Below are 27,124 nucleotides of genomic sequence, written 5' to 3'. Positions count from 1 at the left end.
TCCCTGATGATCTTCGATGACAGCAGCTCCTCAGACCCCTGCTTCTCTGGCAGAAGCAAATATTTAAATAAAGTTGCACGTTACATTCAATGCCCTGTGGTAACAGAAATAGACTACTTCCTAGTTTATCTTCCAAGTTAGATATTCTTCATCCTGAATATTTTTTTTAACTTTGATTGTAGAGAACCCTGAATAAGACACAGTGCTTGAGGTGAAACTTGAAAGCTGTTTTAAAGTTTGCTTCACTCACCGTATGTTAATGAGGCCAAGCACTGCTCCAAACTGTTATGTGTATTAAATCATATAAAACACATAACAACTCGGGAAAGTAGACACTATTATCATCCCCATTTTGGGAATGAGCAAACTGAGGCTCAGAGGTTAAGGAATGAGCCAGGGTTACATGGTGCTCAAGTATGGCGCTGGGATGTGAATGCAAGCAATCCAGCTTCAGAACCTGTGTCCACAGTAAGTGTAGACTGCTGCTCATCACATACTTAGCCAGTTATAAAACAATTTTAGGAAGAACACACAGACCATGCAGCAACAACATCAAATGAACCCATAAATTACTGACAAGTTTGCTTATCTAGGGCCCTAGCATTCAGGAAAGGAGAAACAAAGAATATACAATGAGGAAGGAAACAGCAGATTCATGGAAGAGAACTATTTCATTTAGTAAATCAGTTGTAGCGGGAAGTACTTGCAGAGAGGAAAGACACACACACACACACACACACACACACACACAAAAGCAGACACAAGGTCTCAAAAGTCCCAACAGTCTTAACTCATTTAATGAAAGACCAAACACTCTTATACACTAGTCACCAAAAGGACATCACTGTATTTAAACACAATGCAAAATCTCATGTTCCAAATAACGATGCTGACTTGAACAAAGGCTCTATGAGATTTAACTGATTCTCTTTTTGAAGGCAGGGGTGTATAGAATTGTTATATCTATGTCTATATTTTAGAAATATTTCTACCCAGATTGTTAAAATAAAAATTGAAGAAACAAAGAAAGACAAATATCATATATGATCTCTCTTATATGTTGAATCTGAAAAAAAAAGAAAGAAAAAACTTCAAGCTCGCAGACATAGAGATCAGACTGGTGGTGGTGGTTGCCAGTGGTGGGGGTGGGGGATGGGAGAAATGGGTGAATTTTTTGTTTGTTTGTTTAGTTTAAATAAATTGAAAAGAAACATGGGCAAAGGACATGAACAGGCAACACTGGAAAAGAATCAAAGAGCGCTGGTCGGGTTGCTTGCCCCAAGCGCTGCCCCATCCGAAGAACCTGCCTTCCCTCTGGCCTCTGGAAGGGGCAGTCATGTGTGCTCATTTGTTGGCCTGGGAACCATCAGACCCTCAAAAAGAAAAAACTGATTGGAATAATTGATTATAGTCCCCTTCACATTTCTAAAAGAAAATAAGGATCAGCCCCCAAGTCTATACATAGGTAAACTATCTTCCAGGGGGAAAAAATGGTGAAAGGCGTTTTCCGACGCAAAGATTAAGAGCAGAAGTGGCTGCTAAAGGATGTGCTACAAGGTAGAAGGAAACGGAAGCCAGAAGAAAGGAGCCGGAGGAGCAAAGGAACAAGCAGGCATGCTAGCAAGTCCAAATAAAAACTGACTAAAAATAATTATAATCATCAACATAATCATAATGACTAATTTGGATGAGGTTGGAAAAGCAAGATAGAAATAAAATCCTGGACATAACTAATTGGATGGAAGGAGGAAGGGAGATTAGAACGAAGGGTCATTATATTGTATGGAAGAAGATAGAAATTTTGATTAACTCCAGACACCACTAAATACACATATTTACTAAAAATTTAAGAGTAACCACTAAAAGAGGGGAAATAAATTGTATAACATTGAAACTATTAGAGAAAAAAATGAATTTTAAAGAAATCCTCACATCACTCAACATAAGGAAAGAGAGGAGAAAGAAGCAGTGAAAAAACTTTAAGAACTTAAAATAAATGTCAGAAATAGGTACAAATATAACAGTTGCTATAATTAATGAAAATGAACCAGACTATACATTCAAAATGTAATGCTGAGTGAAAAAAAGCAAGCTGTAAAATAATAGGTACAGGATAGTATCCTGGTGAAATTTAAAGGATACAAATACTATAGATTGTTCATAAATACCTTTATATTTAGTGAACATGTAAAAGCATGGGCTGGAAGGATACGCACACAGTTCTGAATGGCAGCTGCCTCTATGGACAGGAGGAGGAAAATAAGACTTGGAGGAAAATGAAGAATATTTCAACTGTGGCTGTAATGTTCTTTTTCTCCTATGATAAATCAAATCTTGGGGGGAAGAGAAACAAAAACATCTACTGCTGACAGGCAGAAAGCTTGAGAGCCTCTGGGTAGGAATACTCTGAAATGTCAGGGAGTCTAGTCTCTGAGTCTCCCTCGCAGTGCCGGGCTGGGGAGCCTTTCTTCTTTCTTGCCTCACGCACAACAAAAAGGCTCTGTTGGAGCTGAACCCAGTGAGGAAGCTGCGAAAGAAGAAAGTCACCAGAATGATTCCTCAAGCTCAACTGCTCAGAGTCTTGGCAACTGGGAACATATCCCAGATGTATGTGATACAAGTGCCTGAAGTCTAAGTACAAACTGCAAGGAAGAGATTTTTAGCTGATTTGTATTTTTTATTTTTCTAGGCTAGGCCCTCAAAGTTATCTAGAATGGAATATTATGAAACACGTGAAACCCAGTCAGGTGACAGTCCAGGTTAAGCAAAAATGCACTAAATTGTAGTTTAGTGTTTAATTCCAAAAACGTCCTTTTTAAAACATTCTACTTTACTATTTCACGGCTGCCATGTGTTGTTATATTAATAGTGACTTTCCCAATTTTAAAAACAACAAGACAAAACAAATATTAAGTGGTAAATCTGTTACAATTCACCATGTCTGTATTTAATTAAATCCGAATCACCGGGACTACCTCCGAATACCTGCGTGGTAAGAATCGTCAGTCAGAGCTGGTATTGGTGGTTTTTAATAAAGATTATCAATTTGTATTCTTTGGATTCAGATCAGACAAATATTCTTTCTTTATGCTCCATTAAAGAAGAAATAATCAGAGAGGCCACAAAGAAGTTTGGTTTTCTCCACAACAAGCCTATACCATATGCCAGCCTCTAGTGGAGACATAGAAATCAATGAAACAGCCCATGATGTCAAGCAGCTCACAACGGGGGGGAGGAAAATTGGTGTAAATCCACAATTAAAATCTCATTTGAATGGGTATAGAAGGAAAGTACCTCAACATAATAAAGGCCATATATGACAAACCCACAGCTAATATCATCCTCAATGGTGAAAAACTGAAAGCTATCCCTCTAAGAACAGGAACCAGATAAGGATGCCCACTCTCACCACTCCTATTTAACATAGTATTGGAAGTCCTAGCCAAAGCAATCAGGCAAGAAAAAGAAATAAAAGGGATCCAAATTGGAAAGAAGAAGTGAAACTGTCACTATTTGCAGATGACATGATTTCTATATAGAAAACCCTAAAGAATCCACCAAAAAACTTTTAGAAGTAATAAAGGAATATGGTAAAGTTGCAGGATACAAAATCAATATACAAAAATCAATTTCATTTCTATACACTAACAAGAAAGTAGCAGAAAGAGAAATTAAGAATATAATCCCATTTACAATGGCAACAAAAAGAATAAAATATCTAGGAATAAACTTAACCAAAGAGGTGAAAGATCTGTACACTGAAAACTATAAAACATTGCTGAAAGAAATTGAAGAAGACACAAAGAAATGGAAAGATATTCCGTGCTCTTGGATTGGAAGAATTAACATAATTAAGATGTCCATACTTCCTAAAGCCATCTATAGATTCAATGCAATCCCTATCAAAGTTCCAACAACATTTTTCACAGAAATAGAACAAAGAATCCTAAAATTTATATGGAACAACAAAAGACCCAGAATAGCTAAAGGAATCCTGAGAAAAAAGAATGAAGCTGGAGGTATCACACTCCCTGATTTCAAAATATACTACAAAGCTATAGTAACCAAAACAGCATGGTACTGGCACAAAAACAGACACACAGATCAATGGATAGAATCGAAAGCCCAGAAATAAACCCACACATCTATGGACAGCTGATCTTTGACAAAGGAGCCAAGAACATACAATGGAGAAAGGAAAGTCTCTTCAACAAATGGTATTGGGAAAACGGGACAGCCACATGTAAACAAATGAAAATAGACCATTACCTTACACCATACACAAAAATTAACTCAAAATGGATTAAAGACTTGAATGTAAGACTTGAAACGATGAAACTTCTAGAAGAAAACATAGGCAGTACGCTCTTCGACATTGGTCTTAGCAACATATTTTCAAGCACCATGTCTGACCGGGCAATAGAAACGATAGAAAAAATAAACAAATGGGACTACATCAAACTAAAAAGCTTCTGCACAGCAAAGGAAACCATCAACAAAACAAAAAGACAACCTAACAACTGGGAGAAGATATTTGCAAACCATACATCTGATAAAGGGTTAACCCCCAAAATATATAAAGAACTTATGCATCTCAACAAGAAAAAAACTAACAACCCAATTGAAAAATGGGCAAAAGACCTGAACAGGCATTTCTCCAAAGAAGATATACAGATGGCCAACAGGTACATGAAAAGATGTTCAGCATCATTAATTATCAGGGAAATGCAAATCAAAACTACAATGAGATATCACCTCACGCCCGTCAGAATGGCTATAATTAACAAGACAGGAAACAACGAGTGTTGGAGAGGACGTGGAGAGAAGGGAACTCTCATACACTGCTGATGGGAGTGCAAACTGGTGCAGCCACTATGGAAAACAGTATGGAGATTCCTCAAAAAATTAAGGATAGAACTGCCATACAATCCAGCTATTCCACTGCTAGGTATTTATCCAAAGAATGTGAAAACACCAATGTGTAAAGATACATGCACCCCTCTGTTCACTGCAGTGTTATTCACAATAGCCAAGACGTGGAAGCAACCTAAGTGCCCATCAACAGAAGAATGGATAAACAAGATGTGGTATTTATACACAATGGAATACTACTCAGCCATAAGAAACGATGAAATCCAGCCATTTGTGACAACATGGATGTACATTGAGGGTATCATGCAAAGTGAAATAAGTCAGAGGGAGAAGGTCAAATATTGTATGATCTCACTCAATAAGTAGTAGGTAATAACAACAAACAAACACATAGAGACAGAGATTGGATTGGTGGTTACCAGAGGGGAAGGCGGGAGGGAGGAGAGTGAAAGGGATAATTAGGCACATGTGTGCGGTGATGGATTGTAATTAGTATTTGGGTGGTGAACATGAGAACATGATGTAATCCACACAGAAACAGAAGTATAATGATGTACACCTGAAATTTATACAATGTTATAAACCAATGTTACCACAATAAACCCACAAGAAAAAAAAAATTTTCATTTGAAAAGGATCCACTACACTCAAGCACTGTGATCTTGGGCAAGTCACTTAACTTTTCTATACTTCACTTTCCTTAATAAAATATAATAATACCTACATTACTAAGTTATTATAAGATTAGAAGGTAATCCAAGTATGGCCCTTAGCATAGTCCCTGGCAAACAGAAAGGGCTGAACCAATATTACCCATGTGCATCAACATCATGATTTAAGATAGTACTCTATTAGTTCTAAGATTATTACAAGATGCTAATAAAGGAGAAGGACAACTAAAGTCATCTGTGGGGTCAGAAAAGCTTGCCAGAAGAGGGAAATCTGAGCTGGATCCAAAGGCAGATGGATGAAAGTAGTATATTCCAGGTAAAGGGTGCAGCACATACAGAGGCACAGAAAGCTGAAAGAGTGGCACAGCTTTGGCTCTCCAAACAATTTAGGATAGTTCCAATGACGTGCATGCATGCATGCGTGTGTGTGTGTGTGTGTGTGTGTGTGTGTGTGTACAGACATGGGCTGTTAATGAATAATGAGGCTGAAGGGGTAAGAAAGATCAGATCACAAAGCACCTTATAGGCCACAGGAAGGAATCTGGCTTTTCTTCATAACATGCATTGAAGGTGATCCTCATGGTTGACATCAATTATATAAATCAAGATGGATCTGTATTCGTAAATTTCAAATATGAAACAGTACAAGAAAAAAAATTTAGGGTTTTAGTGACCAGGGTCTAACTTCAATGTTGTGAAGGAAGGGAGAAAGGGAGTGAGAGAGGGGAAAAAAAAGGAGGGAAGCAAATAAGAAAACAAAAAAGAGGAAAGGAGGAAATGAAAGAAGGAAGCAAATACAGGCAGGCAGAAGAGAAGACTGATGGCCTGACAGTTTATTAAATCCTCAGATTCCGATTTTAACAAGAGCAAATGGGGCAACATGTCTCCATACCTTTAATGTTATCAGATAGAGCATTTCACCACACCCAACTCATTCCACATTTATTAAAATAAACTTCCTAAGACAAGGACGAATCTGGGCATGTATAAAAAACATAATTAAGACAGTTTTCCTCATGATTATTTTTGAAATTGAATAACTTCTTTGCTCAGAGATTCATAATTTATTTGCACAGAGAAGTGAACAAAAATTATATATTTAAGATAGCAGAAAAGAGATGGCAAGTATGTGTCACACAGGCTTCCACTCACTTCCCCCTTCTATACTCACGGCAGATATGATTAATCAGTCAAGGTCCTTGCCAGTACAGCCCTCTGTAGCCTAAAGAATCATTCTCGATTCTGTGCTACAGACAGTTACAATCCATTGATAGGAGTTTATGTGTGAGAGGAAACCTATTTGCCACATGCAACAAGAATAATACATGCCTCCCTTCCAAGAAATCTTTCTCTGGACTACCATTCCACTTGGTTTGGTTGAGTATGTGGCCACTAGGGAAGTATTTCGAAGAAAGAATTGTCAGACCTGAATTAGGGGGACGGGATGGGAATCCCAGAGTGGAGCACAGTTATGGCACAGACTCAGATACCATCCAGATTTTATTACAGTCATCAGCGTTCTTTCCCATCCTCTAGTTCACTTTCATGGATAATTGAGTATTGGCTTCTATCCCATCACTGTGGTTCTTTCTGAACAACCCCTAGAGACAGATGAAAAGACTAAATAAGACATATTTTATAGAACGATTAATTATGGATAAAGATTGTTCTACCACAGTCTCCTTGAATCAACTGTGGTGAATTGAAGGTAACATAATGTAAAATTCAGAGGAAACTATCTCCCTCCTTTATATTAAGGTAAACCAAATGTTTGAACATCATAGGTTTTCGAGAAGTGGTTACTTTATTTTATGGTTATAACTGACATGGCAAATGATACTTTTCTCATATATTTCAGATAAAATCATACCTAACAGCAAAGGTCCAATTGTGAAAAAAAAGAAAAGAAAAAAACTTCTGAAGTTATAAATCTGAATTTGATTCTCAGCTTTGCTACAAGATAGCTGAATAGGAATTATAGTCTAGATCAAATGAGACAATGTGTACAAATATACTTAGTACAGTGCCTGCTCACAGTATCTACATGACACATATTGCTTATTTTGATACATATTAGTTAGTTCACCTTTCCAAAGAATAGCCATAAAGCATGCAGCTAACAAATCTGGACTTCTATTTTATATCTCTCAATAATTTTCCACATTAGTCATGTTGGTGGTCTTTTGTCCCTATGCCACATCCACTCAAAAGCATTAAGTGGTACTTAATAAGTTTTCCAAAATCTTCCCTTTGCCTCACCTTCCCTTCTAAGACCATATTTATCTCAGGCAGTCATCTTTTAGCCAATTCCTTAAGGAATACCACTTTCATGTCATCATTACCTTTGTCATCATATGTAATTTTTGAGAGAATCACCAAATACTATATGAATGGGAAAGTGAGAAGAAAATATAGGGTGACATATACAGACCCCATTGCAGGCTGGAGGCTCAAATTCAGGAACAGGAGACTCACACTAAGAAAAACCTATCCAAACCCTTCTGATAATTGCACAAAACCCAACTAAACAGCTCTTCCACTAAAGGTCACAGATTGGTTATTATAGCTTAATACCTGGGAAAATTGGAAAATGCTTTTCTAAGATACTCATTTGTTCCTATTAACCTCATCTGCTACACTTAAGAAGGTTCACACATTCACAAAAAGTTCACTCAATTTTTAAACCAGGGACATGACATTAAACACAAACAGCCTGGAGAGAAGTCCTGAACATGAACAGGTCCGATCACCAATCACAGGGGTTTAACAGAAGCAAACTGCTAATCCTGCGAGTGGCCAGTTTCCAGGGATGAACACATGACCAGCATTGTGAGAGCAGATGCCATCCCTCCACTAGTTTTATGGCAGAAAGCTGCACAAATGGGCAAGGGGAATGAGAGTCTCTCATTAGACAAGAGAACGACTGAAGCCTGAAAGGGAGAATACTCTCCCAGGTGGCTTTTCTCCAGTAGCTTTCTTTTTCTGTCTCTAACATCCAGAGAAAGAGGCATCTATGTCAAGTGCCTCAAAGCAGAGTTACTTGAGTCTCCTAATGCAATCATATGGACACAGAGAGAATAAATGCCAACACGTGACTAAACATAAGACTAAAGATTTACTATTTTCCCCAGAGGTAGCAATAGTCTCATGTAGATACCTATACATCTACATTGAGCTTGAACTCGAGTTCAGGCTGGTGAATATCCACAGAATATCTACAGACAACGATTTACTTTATTTAGGAAACCTCCCAAATGGTTGTACATCATAGAAAGAATCAGAGGTGACAGTTAACTTGGAGATATTATGGATGCCAGGGATGGTCACCTTTTAAGACTACCTCAAAAGCTGGAAAACCCATTTCAATAGCCATGGAAGGCAAGGACTGTGCTGCAGATTACTAATAAAGGAAAACAAAAAGAAAAAATATGCCACAGTCTTCTAAATTGCTACCCACTGTTCAACCATTTTCAAAGCCTATTTCTCAACCATGATTAAAATATGGGAAAAAATATGTACACCAGAGAACATTAACTTCACGGCTCACCTATTAATAGGATGATAATCTGTCATTCTCTTGCAAGTACAAGTCTCCAGATCCATGAACATCATCATATTATTCCAGGTTAAAGAGGAATCTATGCAGTTAACGGATGGGAACCACCTCTGCCCCCGGCTATTGCCCAGCACCGTCCCAGCACCGTCAGGAAGAAAACATGGACAGGAGCTGAGGACTGTCTCCTGCCCTGCCCCTTCCTTGGTTTAGTTCCACAAGAGCGGTGGATGGCAACACGCAATGGTGCAGCCTGTGATGTAGCTTGGGGGCAAAAAGATGTGTAACTGCCACTGAGAAGGTAAAGCATATCCACAGAAAACAACTTAACAAGGTTTAATTACTCAATTCTATGGAATGGTAACAAATACAAAGCCAGTCCTGTTGGCCTAGTGGTTAAGATTGGTGCTCTAACTACCACGGCCCAGGGTTCATTCCCTGGTCAGAGAACCATAGCACCTGTCTGTCGGTTGTCATACCACCAGAAAGAAGTGAGGGGAGGGCGAGAGCTGTCAGACTGGAAGCTGGGATACTACTTCACAGACATTAAAAATGACAAGGGTAAAAACCAAGGCAGAAATTCCCAAAAAGGGCTGTTTGTGTTTCTCTGAGATGATTCTAAGCTGCATGTTGTTTATTTACAGTTTTAAGTTATTATGTATTAGAAAACATTTAATTACACTACAATCCATAATTTCTTGGTCTTGTTATTGAAGATGAGGCTAAAAGAAGGGAGCTGACTTAAAGAAAAATACTATATACAGTATAGAAATAAAATAATGTAAATATTAAAATATAAATAATGTATAACATACTATATATTATTTTAACATAATTTATATAAATTATCTAAATATATTTTATATATTGTATACTATACAAATATTGTATATTTTATATATCATTTTATTATATGCACAATATATACGTTATATTTTATTATCACAATATAATAGGCAATATATTATAGAATGCGATACATAATATATAAATTATATAAATATAAAATATTAATTAAATGTAAAAATAGTAGAGATTGTAGGAGGACCTGGGAAAAGTAAAACTTCAGGAAACACAGAGCTAAGACACTTGAGAATGTTACCAGAAAGCAGAGGTAATGCAAAAGACACTAAGGAGGAAATATTTGTAGGATCAGGTGACTCTACTGGGGGTGAAGGGTGGGAGAGGAGAGGAGAAAAGAGCAAGGGTGCTCACTGGGGCCCTAGGTGGACAGCGGTGCACTTTACAAGGATGGCAAATGTACGAGGGCAGGGAGGAGTCCTGGGGAGACTGGTAAACACCTGTGGGACTTCTAAGAGTTGTCCAGTAGTCAGCTAAGAGTGGAGAAGATTATCTCCATGAAATATAACTTTAATCACTAGGGAAGAGAAATAAGCAAATTAATAAATTATACAGGCAGCCAGAATTCCAGATCTAAAGAAAAAAACAGCACTCCTTACTGCTTCCCAACTTACTTTGTAATTTTTTTAGATAAAATAAAAAAGTGTTTACAGGGTTTACAGTGTCTCATGACACTGTTGGTGTGGCTGGCCTCAATGAGGAAGGGAGGCTCATGTTTTGAAGAATGTGTTTTATAGTTCACTGTTCTCTATCTCTGGGCAGAAGAAACACTTTTGTGCATATTTCTCCCTGCCTTTGTTGACCATCCTGGTCTGTAACTCAAAGGTCAGCAAACTTTTTCTGTAAAGGACCAGAGTAAATATTTTTGACCTTACAAGCCACATGGTCTCTGTTGCAACTACACAACTCTGCTGTTATAGGGCAAAAGTAGGAATATACAATACATACACAAATGGGCATGGCTGTGTTCCAATAAAACTTTATTTGCCCAGAAGGACAGATTTGGCTGTAGTTTGCCAATCCCCTGCTCTGATTAATCAAGTATTTGCCTTCTCTGCCCAACTTCCCTCTTAGCAGAACTTGGTTCAGCTACCTTGAAAATAGTACATTACTACTCTTCTCCATCTCACTTTGAGATCCTCCCAGACTCTAGACTCTGCTTCTCTACTAGGGATACAGTATTTACTTAATAATAGTAACGATGGAAAAGGAATAATAGGAGGAGTTAACATTTACCGAATGTGCCATTTATGAAGTGCCTGGTACCACACTAGGTTCTTCATAAACGTGTTTCACCAATCCTTAAAACCATCTAATGAGACAGGTATAATTACCATCTCCATTTTACAGATGAAAATGAGGTTGAGAGGTAACATTTTCTTCTCGTGGTGAAGCGGAGTTCTAACCCAAGTCTGTCTGGATCCAGAGCCAGAGTTCTTAACCGCCACCCTGGGCTGCTTCCCAGAAGCACATGTGGCTGTCTGGCTAGACGGTGTCTATCCAACCACTCCTCCTAAGCTGTCTTCTGGGGGCTAGACTTTGTGTTGCCACCCCACCCTGCTGGACAGTGACAGGCCCTGCCAGATGGCATCTATCACCTCCAGGGCAGTGGCTCTTCTACTTTTCACAAAGTTTTGACATTTAACATAAACACAAGTACAAGCGCCAGATACAATCCCGCATGACCGGAAAACGTTATGTTTATGCCTATTTGTCCTTCCTCCACAACGGTGACGCACCCAAGGGCATTAGGGATCAGTGTGTAACCTCAACTCGTCCCTTAGCATCAGAGTTAGCTAGGGAATCCCGACATGGCTGGAAATCTCAAAGCACAGCATGTGTTCTCCCAGAATATTCCCCAATGAAAACAAGGCTGGGGGAGCTGAGAGGGAAGGGTTAGGTAAACACACCCAGCAGGGGCCTCACAGGTTGCTGGGTAGGGAGGGCTGCTCCTCAGAAGAAAGGATCCAACAGGCAAATTTAAAACAAAGTCAATGAGATGATTTTAAAATCCTGCTCTTCTTATCTTCTTGGTAAAAAGGACCAGATTTCCAGTGCTTCATTGTAATTTGCTCCATGTGTTTAAGAAAAAAGGGTAAAAATCATCAACTGCTTTGAGCCCACTATAAATGTACAGGTCATCATTTTACTAATAGAGAAGAATGGAAATGAGAGCAAATTAATAAAAATTTGTATTCAGCCTGGGAATGCAGCTAGAGCTCCTACCACATGGGTATCTGAGCTCACCACCTCTACCCCACCAGCCTCCCAATCCTATTCCTTTGCATTTGCTGAATTTGTTTCCCATGTGGCAATACGGAATAATTCAGGTCTTGAAGATGAGCCTTCATCCCACCCTCCACCACATGGATCATCTTGCTGTGGCCATGTGTGCTCCTACACAATGGTGCAGAGAAGACCTCTTGTTGGGGCAAATGCTGCAGAGCAAATGCTCGCCCACGGATTTTGCTATGTGCTCTCTGCACAGGATGTTCTGACATGGGCTCCAGGGACTAAGTCCTAAACACATGTCCACTTTCCTTCTGTGGCTAGTTGTATAAAACTGCAATGAGATCATTTGACAGAGAAATTATTTCAAAATAGCTGCCACTGAAGCAATCTGTGTACACGGTATCAGACTAAGCGAGACAGTGAACATGATAGTAAGGGGGCTGGATCTTCAGCCCCCAATGTAAGGAACACCCTAGGGACACATTCTGAGATGTGAAGCAGAACATGGCCAAAACGCAACAACTGAAAAGCAGGTATAGTTGTCAAAAAAGATAAAAGAGATTTTGTAAAATAGATATGCTGAAGGAAAAAAAGAAAAGAATACAGAAGATTGAGCCTTTTAAAAATGATATAAAAAATTGATGAGAGCCAGTGAATTCCAAATTAAGGAAATCAAAAAAAAAATAGGTTTCATCCCAAAACACAGTGTTTTTGCTCTTTTCCCCCCAAAATAAGCATATTAGAGATTTCTCTTTGTATCATTACTGCTTAATTTTTGAAAGTCTGCCCAAATCCATTTGCATTAAGCATCCTCTTTGACATTGACAAATGAGAACAAATAGTTAGGTTCTTGACTAAAATGCTAATGGGAAAGAAGTAAAATTTTATTCAAAATATTTTTCAACAACAGCATTAAAATTTGCAACATCACCCACAGGTTTAAGCAGTAAACTAAAGCTTTTAACAATAGCATATTTAACTGAATAAATATATTTTAAGCTACTGTCACTTCAAAGGAAAGACAGCAATTCATGATCTTTGATATAAGAACTTTTTCCAAGTATGGGAGGATTTACCAATATGAAAATTGACCTATGGCAAGTTTCTAAAAGTCAAGACTTTTAGTCTTAAAATTTCGTAGCTAAATCCACATAAACTAAATTAAGTTCTCAGTCAATAGGCTTCGCTTTGTGTATATGCCTAGAAGTACTAGATACACCTTTGAAAAAGCATAAGGTGACTATTATAAATCCCACAACCGTTATTTTTATATCACATTATATGCATGCAACTTCAATAAATATTCAGCCTAATTATTACTTTTCAATATTTTAAATAATCTGTGACCTTAAAAATAAATCCAATACTAGGATATAATTTCCCTTAGCCACTTAGCAAAAAAATAAGCAGTTTAGGGATTAGTACTCAGGTACTTTTTAATCTTTATGACAATAGACACTATTCTCAGAAAAGCACTATCCAAGGTCAAAACCATGCTAAACATACCATAGTGCTTAACGCCTCCTCTCCAAAATTCAGTATGTTTGTGTCAAAACTAATATACAAATACTGCATAGAATTTCCTTGGAAGACCAAAGCTTCCAGATAGAAAGAAGACTACCTCAGTGACCAAACAATGAAGGCTATATATCAAAATTTTAATAGATTACTTGGAAACAACCCCGTCTGAACACCTACTGGATAAGCATTATAGATAAATACATAATTGGGTAAAAACGCTCAGAATATCCAAGAAAGCAAAGGACAAATTATTGATGTCAAATACTGGCTGTTAAACTTGTCTGCGTGATTCAGTTCAAAGTTTATAATGTCTGAATCCCAACGTGTTTCATAAACTCAAAAAGCAAAGTTCAAAACTCACTCAACAACACATTGTTCAAAATGAGAGACTAGAATAATACATACTTAATTAATGATTATTTGAAATGAAACGGAAGAGAAGATGTAAGCTCTCTAATAAAAAGTAAACCCAATCACTGTACCAATAATACTTTGAGATGTTATTTGTCAGATTTATACACAAAAATTCTTCTCGTGGCCGGCCCAGTGGCGCAGCAGTTAAGTTTGCGGGCTCTGCTTCCGCAGCCTGGGGTTTGCAAGTTCGGATCCCGGGCGTGCACCGACGCACTGCTTGTCAAGCCGTGCTGTGGCGGCGTCTCATATAAAGTGGAGGAAGAGAGGCATGGATGTTAGCCCAGGGCCAATCTTCCTCAGCAAAAAAGAGGAGGATTGGCATCGGATGTTAGCTCAGGGCTAATCTTCCTCACACACAAAAAAAAAAATTCTCAATTTTTTCAGATCCCTATACTCCCAGCAAGATGGTTGGGGGTAGTGTCTTACTAAACCAAACTCACCAGAGATAAACCCAGTCCAGAAAAAGAAAAAAAATGCTTTTTATTAAGATATCCTGTAGACCTACAATGCATACCAACAGAACTGCTGTCAATTAGTCTTTTACACACATGCCTTTGGCTGTTTACTACCTCTTATCCTTTCAGCAAGGGTTTATTCTAGAATTTTCCATTATCCAAATTATTCCTTTTGCTTACTTTTCTGAGTGCCTCTCTTAACTCTTTTAAGTCACCAGGGCCCTAATTAGTGTTGAGGAGATGTTGTCAGCTGTGACCTGGAAGCCTGAAGGAGTTAATGGAGCTTGCCAAGAGACTTGCTTCCAGCCTGAAGCTACACCTATGGTAGGTTTATGGGGAGAACGGCTATTTCAGTAAAACTATTAGCCTTAACATTACAATACTTGAACACTAGTTTACAGACCTGAAACCTAACAACCAAAATGAACACTTACCTCCTCAGATAGCCAACTTGCCCACAGGAAGAATGTGAACTAATTCAGTTAAAAAAAAAAAAAAAAAAAACTGGCTGGCCTCAATAGACATCAATGCTTTTATTTTAAAAAAAGTGAACACATATATTCTAGATTAACTGTTAATAAACTAAAGAATACTACTCGAAAGCCCACCTTTTTTTTCTGTTCTCTCTCATAAGACTTGTAAGAAAAGAAAAAAAATCACTGTTTCCCAAAGCCCAGAGAGGCTGGGCTCCAATTCCTCCCCTTCCACCCCAACAAACCCCAAAATAGCTAACAATAACCAGCAGCTGACATCTAAATAGCCCTCACCACATGCCAGGCAGCAGTCTAAGTGCTTTGTATATATATAAACTCAAGCCTCATAACAACCCAACGGGAGAGGTACTCTATATTCCCATTTTACAGACAAGGAAAGTGAAGGACAGAGAGATTAAGTAATTTGTCCAAGGTCACACAGCTCACTAGTGGCAGAGCTGGGTATAAACCCAAACAGACTGGCTCCAGATGCAGTACACAAAGCCAGGAGGCTACGCTGCAAAAAACAGTCAACAGCCCAAAGGAGGGCCTGACTGCTCTGCTCAGCAGGAAAGGTTGTAGACAAATTTCAGAAATTATGGTTTTTACATCTTCCCATAATAAAAAAGATTGGGAACATCTGAGGACAAAGTTATAGTCCAATACGGCTTGCACACTGTTTCTATATAAACTTTAATTACTAAACAGGGACACCCTTTTACAAACCTAGTTGGCCAATGTTTAGAAACCAAGGTCATGGAGAAACAGGAAGGTATAGGAGATGACAGAGCAGCAAATTCCCAGACTTACAAAGCAATACCATACTCAAAATACTGACCGGTAAATCCGACCTAGACACTCCAGAAACTAGTCACATCAACTATTTAGCAAAGTGGTTTGAGCACTTTAAAAATGAAAGGAGGGATATAAACTTTTGGGAGGACGATCTGATAAACTATCAATTGTCTTAAATAATATCCCCTAACTCAGTAATTTTTCACTTGGCAATTTATCCTTAGGAAATCATCAGAGACACTCACAAAGGTTCATCTGCAAGAATATTCATTATAAAAATGATTTTAAATAGGTTCTTTCTAATTTTTCTTAAGTGCCCAAAAATAAGGGAAAGGATTAAATTGATTACAGCTACACAATAGAAAAAAATTGGAGCTATTAAGAATGTTTAATGGCATAGGGAAATCAACAGAAAATTACACGAACAGAATACCAAATTTCTTTATACAGATATATAGCAAATAACACGTCCATCTACTTTGTATAAATACATTATAACATAAATAATAGTTACCTCTGGGTGATGAAATTAAACTTACATATTCTTTTTCATGTTTTCCTATGCTTTATAAATTTTCTAACATGAATAGTTATTAAATTTATAATCTGGAGAGAAAAACAAAATTTTTAAGAGAAAAGGCATTTGGTCATGAAGCCTACATTATAACGCTTAAAATGATGAGCACATGAGTCTCGTTTCCTTCCTGGATATCGTTAATAGACTGGTAGATCATGAGATTGCAGTTCACACAAAACATGTGGATTTCAGCCAGGGATCTGACAGTCCTCATGACATTCTTGTAGAGAAGTGTGGCTGCCTGATAGTCAGCGGTCGCAGAGTTGGTATTACTTGAAAGGCTGTACAAAATATCATGGCTGAGCAGATGGCAACAACAAAAAACGTCCTGCTCCTGAGCTCTGACCGAGACATGCCTTGAGCACAGGCTCTCAAAGCACACTTTTCAAACTCACGGCTAGTGCAAAGCTAGGGAGAAGAGTTCCAAGTGTCAATAGCAGGTGTGCAAACGGGTAAGAGCTAGTAATACTGACCATGTTTCTGGAACAGAATTTAGCACTAATTTGAAACCTTATGTCTTGCCAATTCCATAGCCAGTCCAGACGCAGCATTTTCCAAACCTAAACAAGCATTTGTCAAATAAACATCGGAGTTATGATTCAAATGATTCTGACAGACTGAAACACTGGTTTGAAACCAAGACGCTATTTAACAGGGTTAATTAACGTGAAGCCATACATTCAGTTCAATAACAATTTTTACATTTGTTACTTGGCAACAGTTCATGTGAAGCAATGACCATTTTAGTCTAAGAACAGTCAGTATAATGTAGTATTTCCGAGGAAAGGAGGTAACACCCTCACTGGCAGATCCCATCTGAAAGTACTGGGCACATTTCTGACCTTATCGGAAGAGGGAATTCAACAAAACCGAGTAAGTCCAGAAGAATGTGATTAGGGACATTCTAAGCCTGATCAGGAATACTCAAAGAACCTGGGACTATTTAATCAGGAGGGCATTTAAAGGGACCTAACCAACATTTAAATGTTTGCTCTGTGGTTCTACAGAGGGGAGAATCAATTTATTGTTTATACTGGAAATTAGTTTGTCTTCTGTCTCGACCACTCCACTGAAACTGCTCGTCAAGGTCAGCAATGACTTTCAACTTGCCAAATCCAAAAAGCACACACTTCTCTACTCCATATTAACAGATTTTGCAGCATTCAATACACAGCACTGTGCCCTCCTTCCAACACTCCCATCTCCACCTCAGGGACAATTTATTCTTGTCTCTTTTTTCTAGTTCCTCCTTTACTCAACCTCTAGATGACAGAGGTTGATCAACTGTCGACGTTCTTCTCATCTCTTCATTCTCAGTGACTTTATAAATTCCTGTGGGTTTAAATAGTCTATATGCTGGTTACTCCCAAATTTAAATTTCCACTACAGACCTTTCCTCTGAACTCGAGATTCTCTTGTATAATCAGAAGCATTTCAAATGTATTACGCTAAAACAAATTCCTGATTCCCCATCCTACCCGTCAATTTGACTCTTCCCCTTTCAGCACCATACACTCAGTTGCTCCAACCAGAACCCTGGGAATTATCTTTGCATTGTCCCTTGCCCTCACCTGTCACATCCAACCCACCAGGAAGCCCATTCTACCCCCAACATGGGTCTCAAACCAGATCGCTTCTCCTCATCTCCGCTGCTGCTACCCAAGCCAAGTGAGCATCATCTCTCACTATGACATGGTTGCCAAGAGCCTCCCAATGGTCTCCAGACCAATCTCCTCAAAGCATCAACAAAAGGTCTGCTTACGCAGAGAGTTGGATCATGACTCTCCCATGCTTTTAACTCTTCAATGACTTCCCCCATGCACTTTGAAGAAAATATCCAAAAATCCTTACCATGGCCTCAAGACCCTTCAACATCAGAACCCTGCATCCCCTTCTGCCTCATCCAGGACCATTCTCCCCCTGCTTGGGCCACACCGGTTTGCTCTCATTTGTTTAAGTGCAGGAGACTCCTTTTGGTCATGAGGCCTTTGTACAGTTTGTTTCCAGACTCTGCCAATAGCTGACCTCCTCTTTTCCTTTACATTCCAGTTTAAAAGTCACTTCCTTAGAAAGGGCTCCCCTGATCACCCTGTCTAATGTGTACAGCCCTCAGCCCCCAATTATTTTCTATCTCAGCCCTTTATATCCCCTACACGGCATTTATCACAACTTCCAAGGCTTTTGTTTCTTTACTTAATTTTTGCCTCTCTCCTTAACCCCACATCCTTGGAATGTCAGTTCCAAGAGGGAAGGGACCTTCCTGTCTTATTTCTCATTGTATTTGCAGAGCTCAAAAGCTTTTTAAATGTTAAATATGGAAGGAAAACTGGACTTCACTTCAACATAAGGAAAATATTCCTAAAAATAAGAGCTGTCTGGCAATAGAACAGACAGCTTTGTACAAGCAAACTGACAATCAGGGGAAGAGGGTTCAAGCAGAAACTGGGTGACGACCTTAATGAAAGATGACATAAAGGGGGTTCCTATGCTGGGTGGGATTTTGGGCCAGATAACTACTCAAGTCCCCTCCATGCAGTTTCTAGTTTTATAAATAGAATTCTTAAGGAGTTTCGGGTTAAAAATATACTCCCAAAGTAGCGAACCATTTTATTTCTAATGAGCAGAAATTTTCGCTAAAACAGCCCCGCAAAACCACTTTACACTCTGACCAAAAGTAACTTCCCTGAGGTTAAATCAGTGTAGGCTCCCTCTGTCTGCCCTGCCAGATGTGGTCTGGGATGATGACAGCCACAGGGCCCTTCTTTCCAACTTGTACAGAACGTGGCCCAGAAACAAGTTGGCAGATCAAGCAAACCCACTTGCGGTAAACCTAAAGTTCCACTCTTCATTCATTTGTGATGCTGCTCTGTAAACGCACCAGGATCGCTTTATTTAGTGTCACACCCATCAATAATGCAGAGATCTTTACACAGGCAGGTGGAGAAAATTAGTCCTGAGTGATTTCATTACTCCAGTGTATACACGAAGTCAAAGGGACTGAGAGTCTCATTATAACTGATGTAGAAGTTGCTGGCAATATAGAGATCAGTCGTGGAGCTGACCACGACACAAAAAAAAGCAATTCAGGCAAGTTTTCCACCTCACTATCTTTTGGAGTCTTACAGTCAACTAGTAATTCTCATCTACCTCATAGATATAGCAGAGACCTAAACACCAATCTAAGATCATTCCTTCTATTTTTTTAGCTTCCTTCATCTTCACCAACCTCCTCCAATTTTTTTTAAAGTAAAAAAAAAAAATTTGGCGAATATTTGCTTCTGATGGCATCTTTACAATGATTATTTCATTGGCCAGTAGATTAGACAATGCACCACTAGACATTACAAAATGTTGCAAACAAGCCTATGAGGCCACGAGCTTTGACCTTAAATAATTTTTCTCAAAAAAAAAAAAACAATGTTCAGGAAGATAGTAAACCTTTTAGACTTTAAAAAGCTAAAGATATTTAAAATTCCTTTTTATAATAGCCACTGTTAACAATGCTATAAAGAAATAATGTGTGGGGAAGCAGGGAATGTAAACTCTGAGAACATTCCTGAAGGTGGGCGACACCTTTCCATTTAAAATGCAAACTCTCTTTGATTCAGCAATCTGACTACTGGATATTTACCACATGTATATACTCTAATTAGTAGATTAAAATAAGTATGCAAGAATGTTCATTTTTAGCATTGCTTATAACAGCAAAAACCTAGAAAACTCAAAGTACCTATCAGTAAACCACAGGACATCCATAAAATGGGATAATATGCAGCTGCTAAAAAAGAATGAGATAGATCTCTATGTGCTGATGAGGAAAAACCTCCAAGATATATTAAGGAATAAAAGCAAGGTATGTGCATATCTAAACACATCTAAATATTCATTTTTGAAAGTTATGGAAGAATATATGAGAAATTTAAAAGTGGTGGTCTCTGAGAAATAGGACTGAAAGTAAATAGAATGTGACTATCACATTTATTTTAAACTCTGCTTTACTGTTTATTTTTACTACATGTATTTATCATTATTTTATTGATAAGAATAATAACTATATGCAGTATTTTCCGCATATAGTTAGGTCTAGAGGCATCCCGTTGCTCTTAGTAGGCATGGGAAAATGAGCATCCTTTCCCAGCCTCCACAAGGCAAGCCAGAGTCTACTAAGTGGGCACTTAGCCACCCCTCCCCAACAGTCCAGGAGCCTTCAATGGTTGCTAAGGCCCCTGCCCTCACTCACTCTTTCCTCCTTTGTGTGGCTTAGATGCACAAGAAAAGAGAAATTTTAATTTCTGTTCTTCCAATTTTAGATCTATATCATCCACCTCTGAAAAGCCAACTCGAAAGAGAATGAGTAGAGTTATTCCACTGCAAAAGATACCAAAGAAAAATTAATGTTTCCTCTAATGCTATTTATTATATAATCATATTACTGTAACAGAATCAAACAAACAAAAATGTTTTCAACTTTAAAGTTCAGTACCTGCCATTCTTCCAAATCCCATGAGAACCAGAAAGATCAGGGTTCAAGGGGCTTTCTTTCCCAACTTAGAATCTTGTATTTGCCTGTCTCAAAATACTAAACAATTCTTTCAACTAAAATTGTTTCCACAAGAGAAATTAGAATACGTGAAAGTTGAAAGGATGAAGTGAAATCTACATTCAAATTTTTTGATGTTGCAGATCTTAGAGTGTTTGAACTTTGTTTTGTACTTATTCCATCAAAGAAATACTTCCAGCCCCATGGACGAGGAAGGAGGCAAAACAACAAGTCACAGGAAATCGTGTCTCTGTTTTTCCTATTATTTGACCTGAGACTCGAGGTGGGAAGGCCACTTATTTAGTATCCAATGACCTTTCCAAATCATATACAAGTAATCCCTATAGTACTTTTCCTTTGTCAGAAGGTTGTGATACATAGGCATTTACTAAAGTTTATTTATTTATTCATCCTTCATTCTTTTTTTTTTTTTTTTTTGGCTTTACTGATGGATATAGAAAGGCCAAATATCTATTTGAAAAAGTCTAATATCTACCTAGCTGAAAAACTGCTCCCACTAAATCTGATTTTATATAAGCATTCTGACAAAAAAAAAAGTGATTTCATTTTTGGTTGGTTGGGGGATGTAAAAGTAATTAGCGAAATGAACAAACTATAGCCTGGTGCATTGAGCTGTCTGTGGTACTGAAAAATGACACCAAAGCTGAAATGTACTGAGCTCTGTTCTTACAAAGCCTCCCCATCATACTGTTTTAATTCAAGCACTTCCGTCCATGACTCACCTGAACCATCTTATTTTGCCAGAGTGTGTATAAACATTTCATAAAAGGTCACAGTGACTTGCTTTCCAAGGTTCTCCATGGAAATGTCAGGGCCTCCCCAAGCTTCGTTCAGCAATTCCGGTGGACAGAGAGCCAGAACGTTGGCTATAACACTTACTCTTCTTGAATGCAGTGAGAAATCATACCATGTAACCCATACTAGCTAACTCTCACTATCCAACCATCATACTGATGCGCTAAAAAGAAAAAGAAAAACTGCCATTTTAGACTATATGCTACATTGAAGGATATGCTCTGAACGGCAGCATAATTCCTGCATTTAGTTCCTTAACTCAAAGGTAACCAATATATTTGGAACTCTTAATAGTAAACTGAGAAGGGCCTATTTAGTTAAAACTTATGAAAGAAATAGCAATGACATCAATAAGTAAAAACAGGCACAATTCATCATTTTCCACACATAGATACATAAGCCTGCGCACTTGGTTTCATTGAGTGTCAGAGTAAAGTATTTTGGCAGCACCACTGACTCTATTCTCTGGATAAATTAGAACATTCCTACTTTTTCCTGGTTCTTGACTTCTAACTCAGGTTCTCCACACTTATTTGGTCCTCTTCCATTTTATATTTTTGTGAAAAGCAACTCAGATAAGAATTTAGAGCTTCCGCTTAAGGAAGAAATCTCTCTAGATCAAAGGTTGAGTGTAAAAGCTACATCCAAAACAACTAAATGATATTACCCAAGCATCTAGTTTGAAATTATCTTAAGTGTGGTTGGTTTAACAGAAACCATATAGAAAATAAATTCAATTTTAAAAATCTAACATTCTGTGATGTTTATATTGCCCCACCAGTAGACAAGTTCACTGTGCTTATTTGCCTTAGAGGGGCATGCATGTCATTTTTCTCCCCTATGCTATATATACTCTAATCCATATATCTATGCATTTGTATAAAAGAAATAGTCCTCAAAATTAGCCAATGAGTGGAATTCATTCAAGTGTGATATAATCTATAAAAATATGATTTCTTGTGTTTTTATTAGTTTCTGTAAGTTTCAAGAGTCCTAATACGGTATCAAATTTTGTTACAACATATAGTTAACATTTGGCAGCCCCTCTCAGACTCCTATAAGTTATTTCAAAAAATCTCCCAATAACTCTTAAAAAGTCAGTGTTCTCAGGAAGACACTTTGTTCTTAATGTTAACTCCATCAAATCCTCCCCCACGAATGCTTATTTAGCTGTGTGCTGTTCAGAAGGAATAGGCAATAATCTGAAAGCTGATGTTTAATAAAAAGAAAACCCCGCAAGGTCTCTTTCCAGGATGGATTAAGTAAAACCACTCTGGTCTCCAAGCAAAAAACTCTTAAGTTACTTGATTTTTAAAAACATATTAGAAGATTTTATGATAATCTTTTAAGTTTAACCCTATTCATATACCAAACTTTGGGATTTAGAGAAAACCACAGACAAAGAAATGTCCATGTTTCAGGACTGTTGGCAAGCAGTAGCAGAGCACAGCAGGAAACATTCTGGACTGGATGCTGGGAGGACTGGGCCTGGTCACGCTCTGTGCCAGCTAGCTGTGTGACCTGGCAAGCTACTTACCTCTTCTGACTTCAGGTTCCTCATCTGTAAACTGAATCAAAGGACCATTAGACCTATTTTATTCCTTCCAGCTCAAAGTGTCTACTCTTCAAGTCAAAATGAGAAGATACACCTATAATGTTTAAGTTACCATTTAGTATCACTTGAAAATGTTTGAAAGAATCTCAAAAGCCCACGATCACTAGTACTGAAATAAAGACAGACCTATGTAAATTATTAAAATTCTAAAGAGTTCAAATGTGTGTTTGCCTTGTTTTGCCAGTGCAGTTTTATTACTTACCTCTAAATATTCTCACTCTTTCTAATTCTCATTCTCTAACCTCATTCCTTCAAAATCACACTCTTCCAAGTTTTTGCAAATTTGAAAGCAAGATGAATTAATTTCTCCCTCCTCATTGGGGGTCATGTTCATCTTTATTTTGTTTGGGAAAGAGTTAAAATTGGTTTCTTCCATATTTAGTATGTGTTTGCTAATTACTAACTTAAAATAATTTAACTTATAATTCTTACTAAATTATTTAAATGGCAAGTTCTTCACACTGCTTTAAATCCAAAGGGAACTGCTAAAGGAAAGCAGCCTAAATTTGAGAGTTTACTAGTTCCACCAAATGTCTAACACATGCTCCAAAAAAAATCAGAAAATACACATTAGTGTAAGTTCTAAACTGGAAAATCCAAATCTCTCAATTTTTGAAAACTCTAGTTATTTCAGTTCATAAACCTTAATATTAAGCTACAGCAAAGTAAACAGCTCAAAAGGCGACCCACAAATTTTACATAGTGTATTCTGAAGTTGTCAGTCACAGAGAAATCTAACAATAGAGTTCCTGGCTGCATTTAAACAAACAAACATTTTCCTAACAAGATGACTCACAAGGGCAGTGGCCTTTGGTCTTAAATAAATATTTAAAAAAGAATGTAATGATTGTGGGTAAGAATCTACCAAACTACCAGATACACAGAATTTATATTCTAAACTTACAACAGATTTCTTTCTTTAATGTTGGGGGATATAGAATGGGTTAGAGCTTTTCTCATGTCTCATTTATATATACATTAGTTAGAAAGATCATGAGCCTATTTTCTTCTCTAAGCTACATTATAGGAGATGATATAGATGGCCACGGTCTTCCATAATGACGCACCCACTACAAAGAGGTGTATCAAACAGCAATACACGTTTACCCTACAGATTAAGGCCAGTGCATAAACTGGCCTTAAGGAAAACAAAGGCGGTGACTGTTTTGGAGAAGTCGATCTACCTAAAGAAGAGACGGGAAATCTGAAGGGTTTAACAATTACATCTCAGAAACTACTGCATGTTTACATGCTGCACCGTTTTGTTTCGGTTCTAACTCCTTGAAAGAACAGGTCAGGTGCTAACGTAAGAACATAGCATGTGTCTTCTGTAACCTCAAGCAAGGACAGGAGGGCTTGGAAAAAGTGTCTGCTGCCTTGCGCCTCTCCAGGCTGGCGGCTCGGTTTTAGGTCATTCATAAACATCAGAACCTAAGTTACCTGTATTTCCCTGGCGTGGTACACGATGATCAGACCGAGCAGGATGATCGTGGAGAGACTGATAAGGCATTTCAGAGCTAAGGAATACAGCGACGCCTGCAACACAGTCAGACAGAAGCACTTGTAAGAAAGAAGCACTTTTAACCACCTTCCAGGCCCCGGGAGTCAGTCAGTCCCTGGCAAGCGGACCTGAACTCCCAGAAGGATGGGGCGGGGGGCACCTGTCTCGGCTCTGTGATCTGTCAGATCACTTGGCCTCAAAAAGAAGCAAGAGGAGAGGAAAGCGAGGAAGGCGGATGGCCAAGCAGCGGGGTCCGCGCCATGGCAAACCCAAGTGCAGCTCCTGGCTCTCAAAACCCGAGAGGAAGTTATTTCTGAGTTTAAGCGCTTCAGATTAAAACGGGCCTCCTAAATCCCGAGCACCAGGAGAGGAATAGAGCATGCTTTCCCCACCGACTCCGGGAACCACTTCTTGAATGTGCCCAAACGCGCTGGGCGCTCTTAACTGCCTCCAGAACTTTGGCTGCACGCGGAAAGGCTTCCTCTCCCGAGTTGCCTCGAGAACTAGCGGTGCTCGCCGTCCCGGCGGGCACCTCCGATGGTCCGGGGGAGCCTCGGGACTGGCAGGCTGCGAGTTCCCGCCAATGCCCAGCCCAACCACGCGGGGTCCAGCTCCGCGGCCCCAAAAGGGTAAGCAGGGGTTCCAGCACCTACCTTGTCGTAGGCGCCCCACGACAGCTCGGTCTCGATGACCATGACCACGATGCCGAACATGCCGAAGATGAGCGCGTAGTCGCTGAGCCGCTTGCGCTTCTCGAACAGGGCGCGCCGGTGGCCCAGCTTGTAGCCGATGTTCTGGTTCTTCTTTTTGCTGGACTTGGCGCCACTGCTGCTGCCGTGCCCGCTGCCGCCGCCGCCGCCGCCTCCAGCGCTGCCTCCACCGCCGGCTCCGTAGAGCGCCAGGTTATTGGAGTTGTTGTGCTCCGGTTTAGAAACCACGATCTCTGGGGCTGAGGACGAAGCGGCGGCGGCTGCAGAAGGGGAGGACGCGCCGCCACCTCCTCCGACCGACGCGGGGGGCTGCAGGGGCTGTGCCTCGGAGTCCATCTCGTGCAGGTTCCGGCGGGACGCGCTCAAGTTGCTGAGCGGCCGCATGACACCCCCGTTGTACCTGCAGCTGCTCATGGCTATTTCGGTGAAGGGGTTGCTCTCGCGGCGCGCCTGGGTCTGGTGGTGCTGGTGGTGCGCCGGGTGCGAGTGGTGGTGGTGGTGCGAGAGCGGGGGCCCGGAGCCCAGGCTGCCGAGGCTGCCCGTGGGGCTGCCGGCGGGCTGCAGGCTGTGGCACTGGTGGTACTGGGAGGCGGACGCCGGCTGCTGCGCGTACTGCTGCCGGAGCGCACTGGCATGGCTGGACGGCGTCAGCTCGCTCACATTGAGTTGACTGCCCCGGCGCGACGAGCAGCAGCAGCAGCACGACGAGCCCGACAGCGGCGAGGAGGTGCGGGTCCGGAAGGCGCCGCCGGGCGAGGAGGTGCGGAGCAGCAGGGACAGGTTATCCCCCGCCCCCGCCACCGGGGCACCGGAGGAGGCGCAGCTGTTGCACCGGAGGCATGGGCTGCTACCGCCGCTGCCCGCTTGCTGGTGCGCGAGGTGCGGGTGGTGGTGAGGGTGCGGGAGGGGCGCGAAGGGCGGGCACGGCTTGTCTTGGCTCTGTTGCTGCTGCTGGCAATGCAGGTGTGAGGAGCGCGGCGGCGGTGGCGGCTGCTCTGAGAAGAAGCCGCGCTGGAACTGCAATGGGGTTTCCATGTCAGGGCTGTTAAAGCTGCAGGGAGACCAGGCGGTGGTGCACCCTGCGCAATGCGTTATGGTCGGGAGCGGGGACTCCTGCTGCTGGTGCGAGGAAGGGCCCATGCCGGCTCCGGTAGAATCCAGGCGGCGAGTCCGATTGGTTGGGCGCACCAAAACAATGGGCATGACATCACCTGCGGGGACCAAGACTGAGTTTGCGGCGCGCGCGGCTTAGGGGAGCGCGTGTGTGTGAAGGAGAGAGATGCGGAGGGGGTATCTGCAGGATGAAAACCCTAGGGTGTGCAGGACAGGGTGAGGGCACGGGTTCTACCTGCTGAATGGGAGCGCCGGTGAGCACCACCGAGGATGGGGAGCCCCCAGGCAGTGCAGCCTGGCTGCAGAGGGAGCAGAAAAGAAAGCGGGTGTCCCTCCTTCCCGTGCCGCCGCCCCCCTAACTAGTGCTGGACGCGCAGTCTAGATCACCTGCGCCGGGCACTGCAG

The 27,124-nt window shown here is 40.3% G+C and overlaps 1 protein-coding gene across 1 annotated transcript in view; it reads right to left on the bottom strand.

Moving 5' to 3' along the window:
* The window catches only part of KCNN2 (potassium calcium-activated channel subfamily N member 2), a 133,010-nt gene extending 106,140 nt beyond the window's left edge, over window positions 1-26,870 (bottom strand). The window contains exons 1-2 of the mRNA XM_058538685.1: window positions 25,550-26,870; window positions 24,836-24,931 (exon numbers count right to left, since the gene is read on the bottom strand). Of these exons, the coding sequence (XP_058394668.1) occupies window positions 24,836-24,931; window positions 25,550-26,809 (1,356 nt within the window). The 5' untranslated portion in view covers window positions 26,810-26,870. The remainder of the gene's footprint in view (window positions 1-24,835; window positions 24,932-25,549) is intronic.
* Window positions 26,871-27,124: the final 254 nt, after the last annotated feature.

Source organism: Diceros bicornis, chromosome 1 (genome assembly GCF_020826845.1).
Source record: "Diceros bicornis minor isolate mBicDic1 chromosome 1, mDicBic1.mat.cur, whole genome shotgun sequence".
In the NCBI taxonomy this organism is placed as follows: domain Eukaryota; kingdom Metazoa; phylum Chordata; class Mammalia; order Perissodactyla; family Rhinocerotidae; genus Diceros; species Diceros bicornis.
Note: the sequence above shows the minus strand (reverse complement) of the source record. Positions and strands in the feature narration are given on the sequence as shown.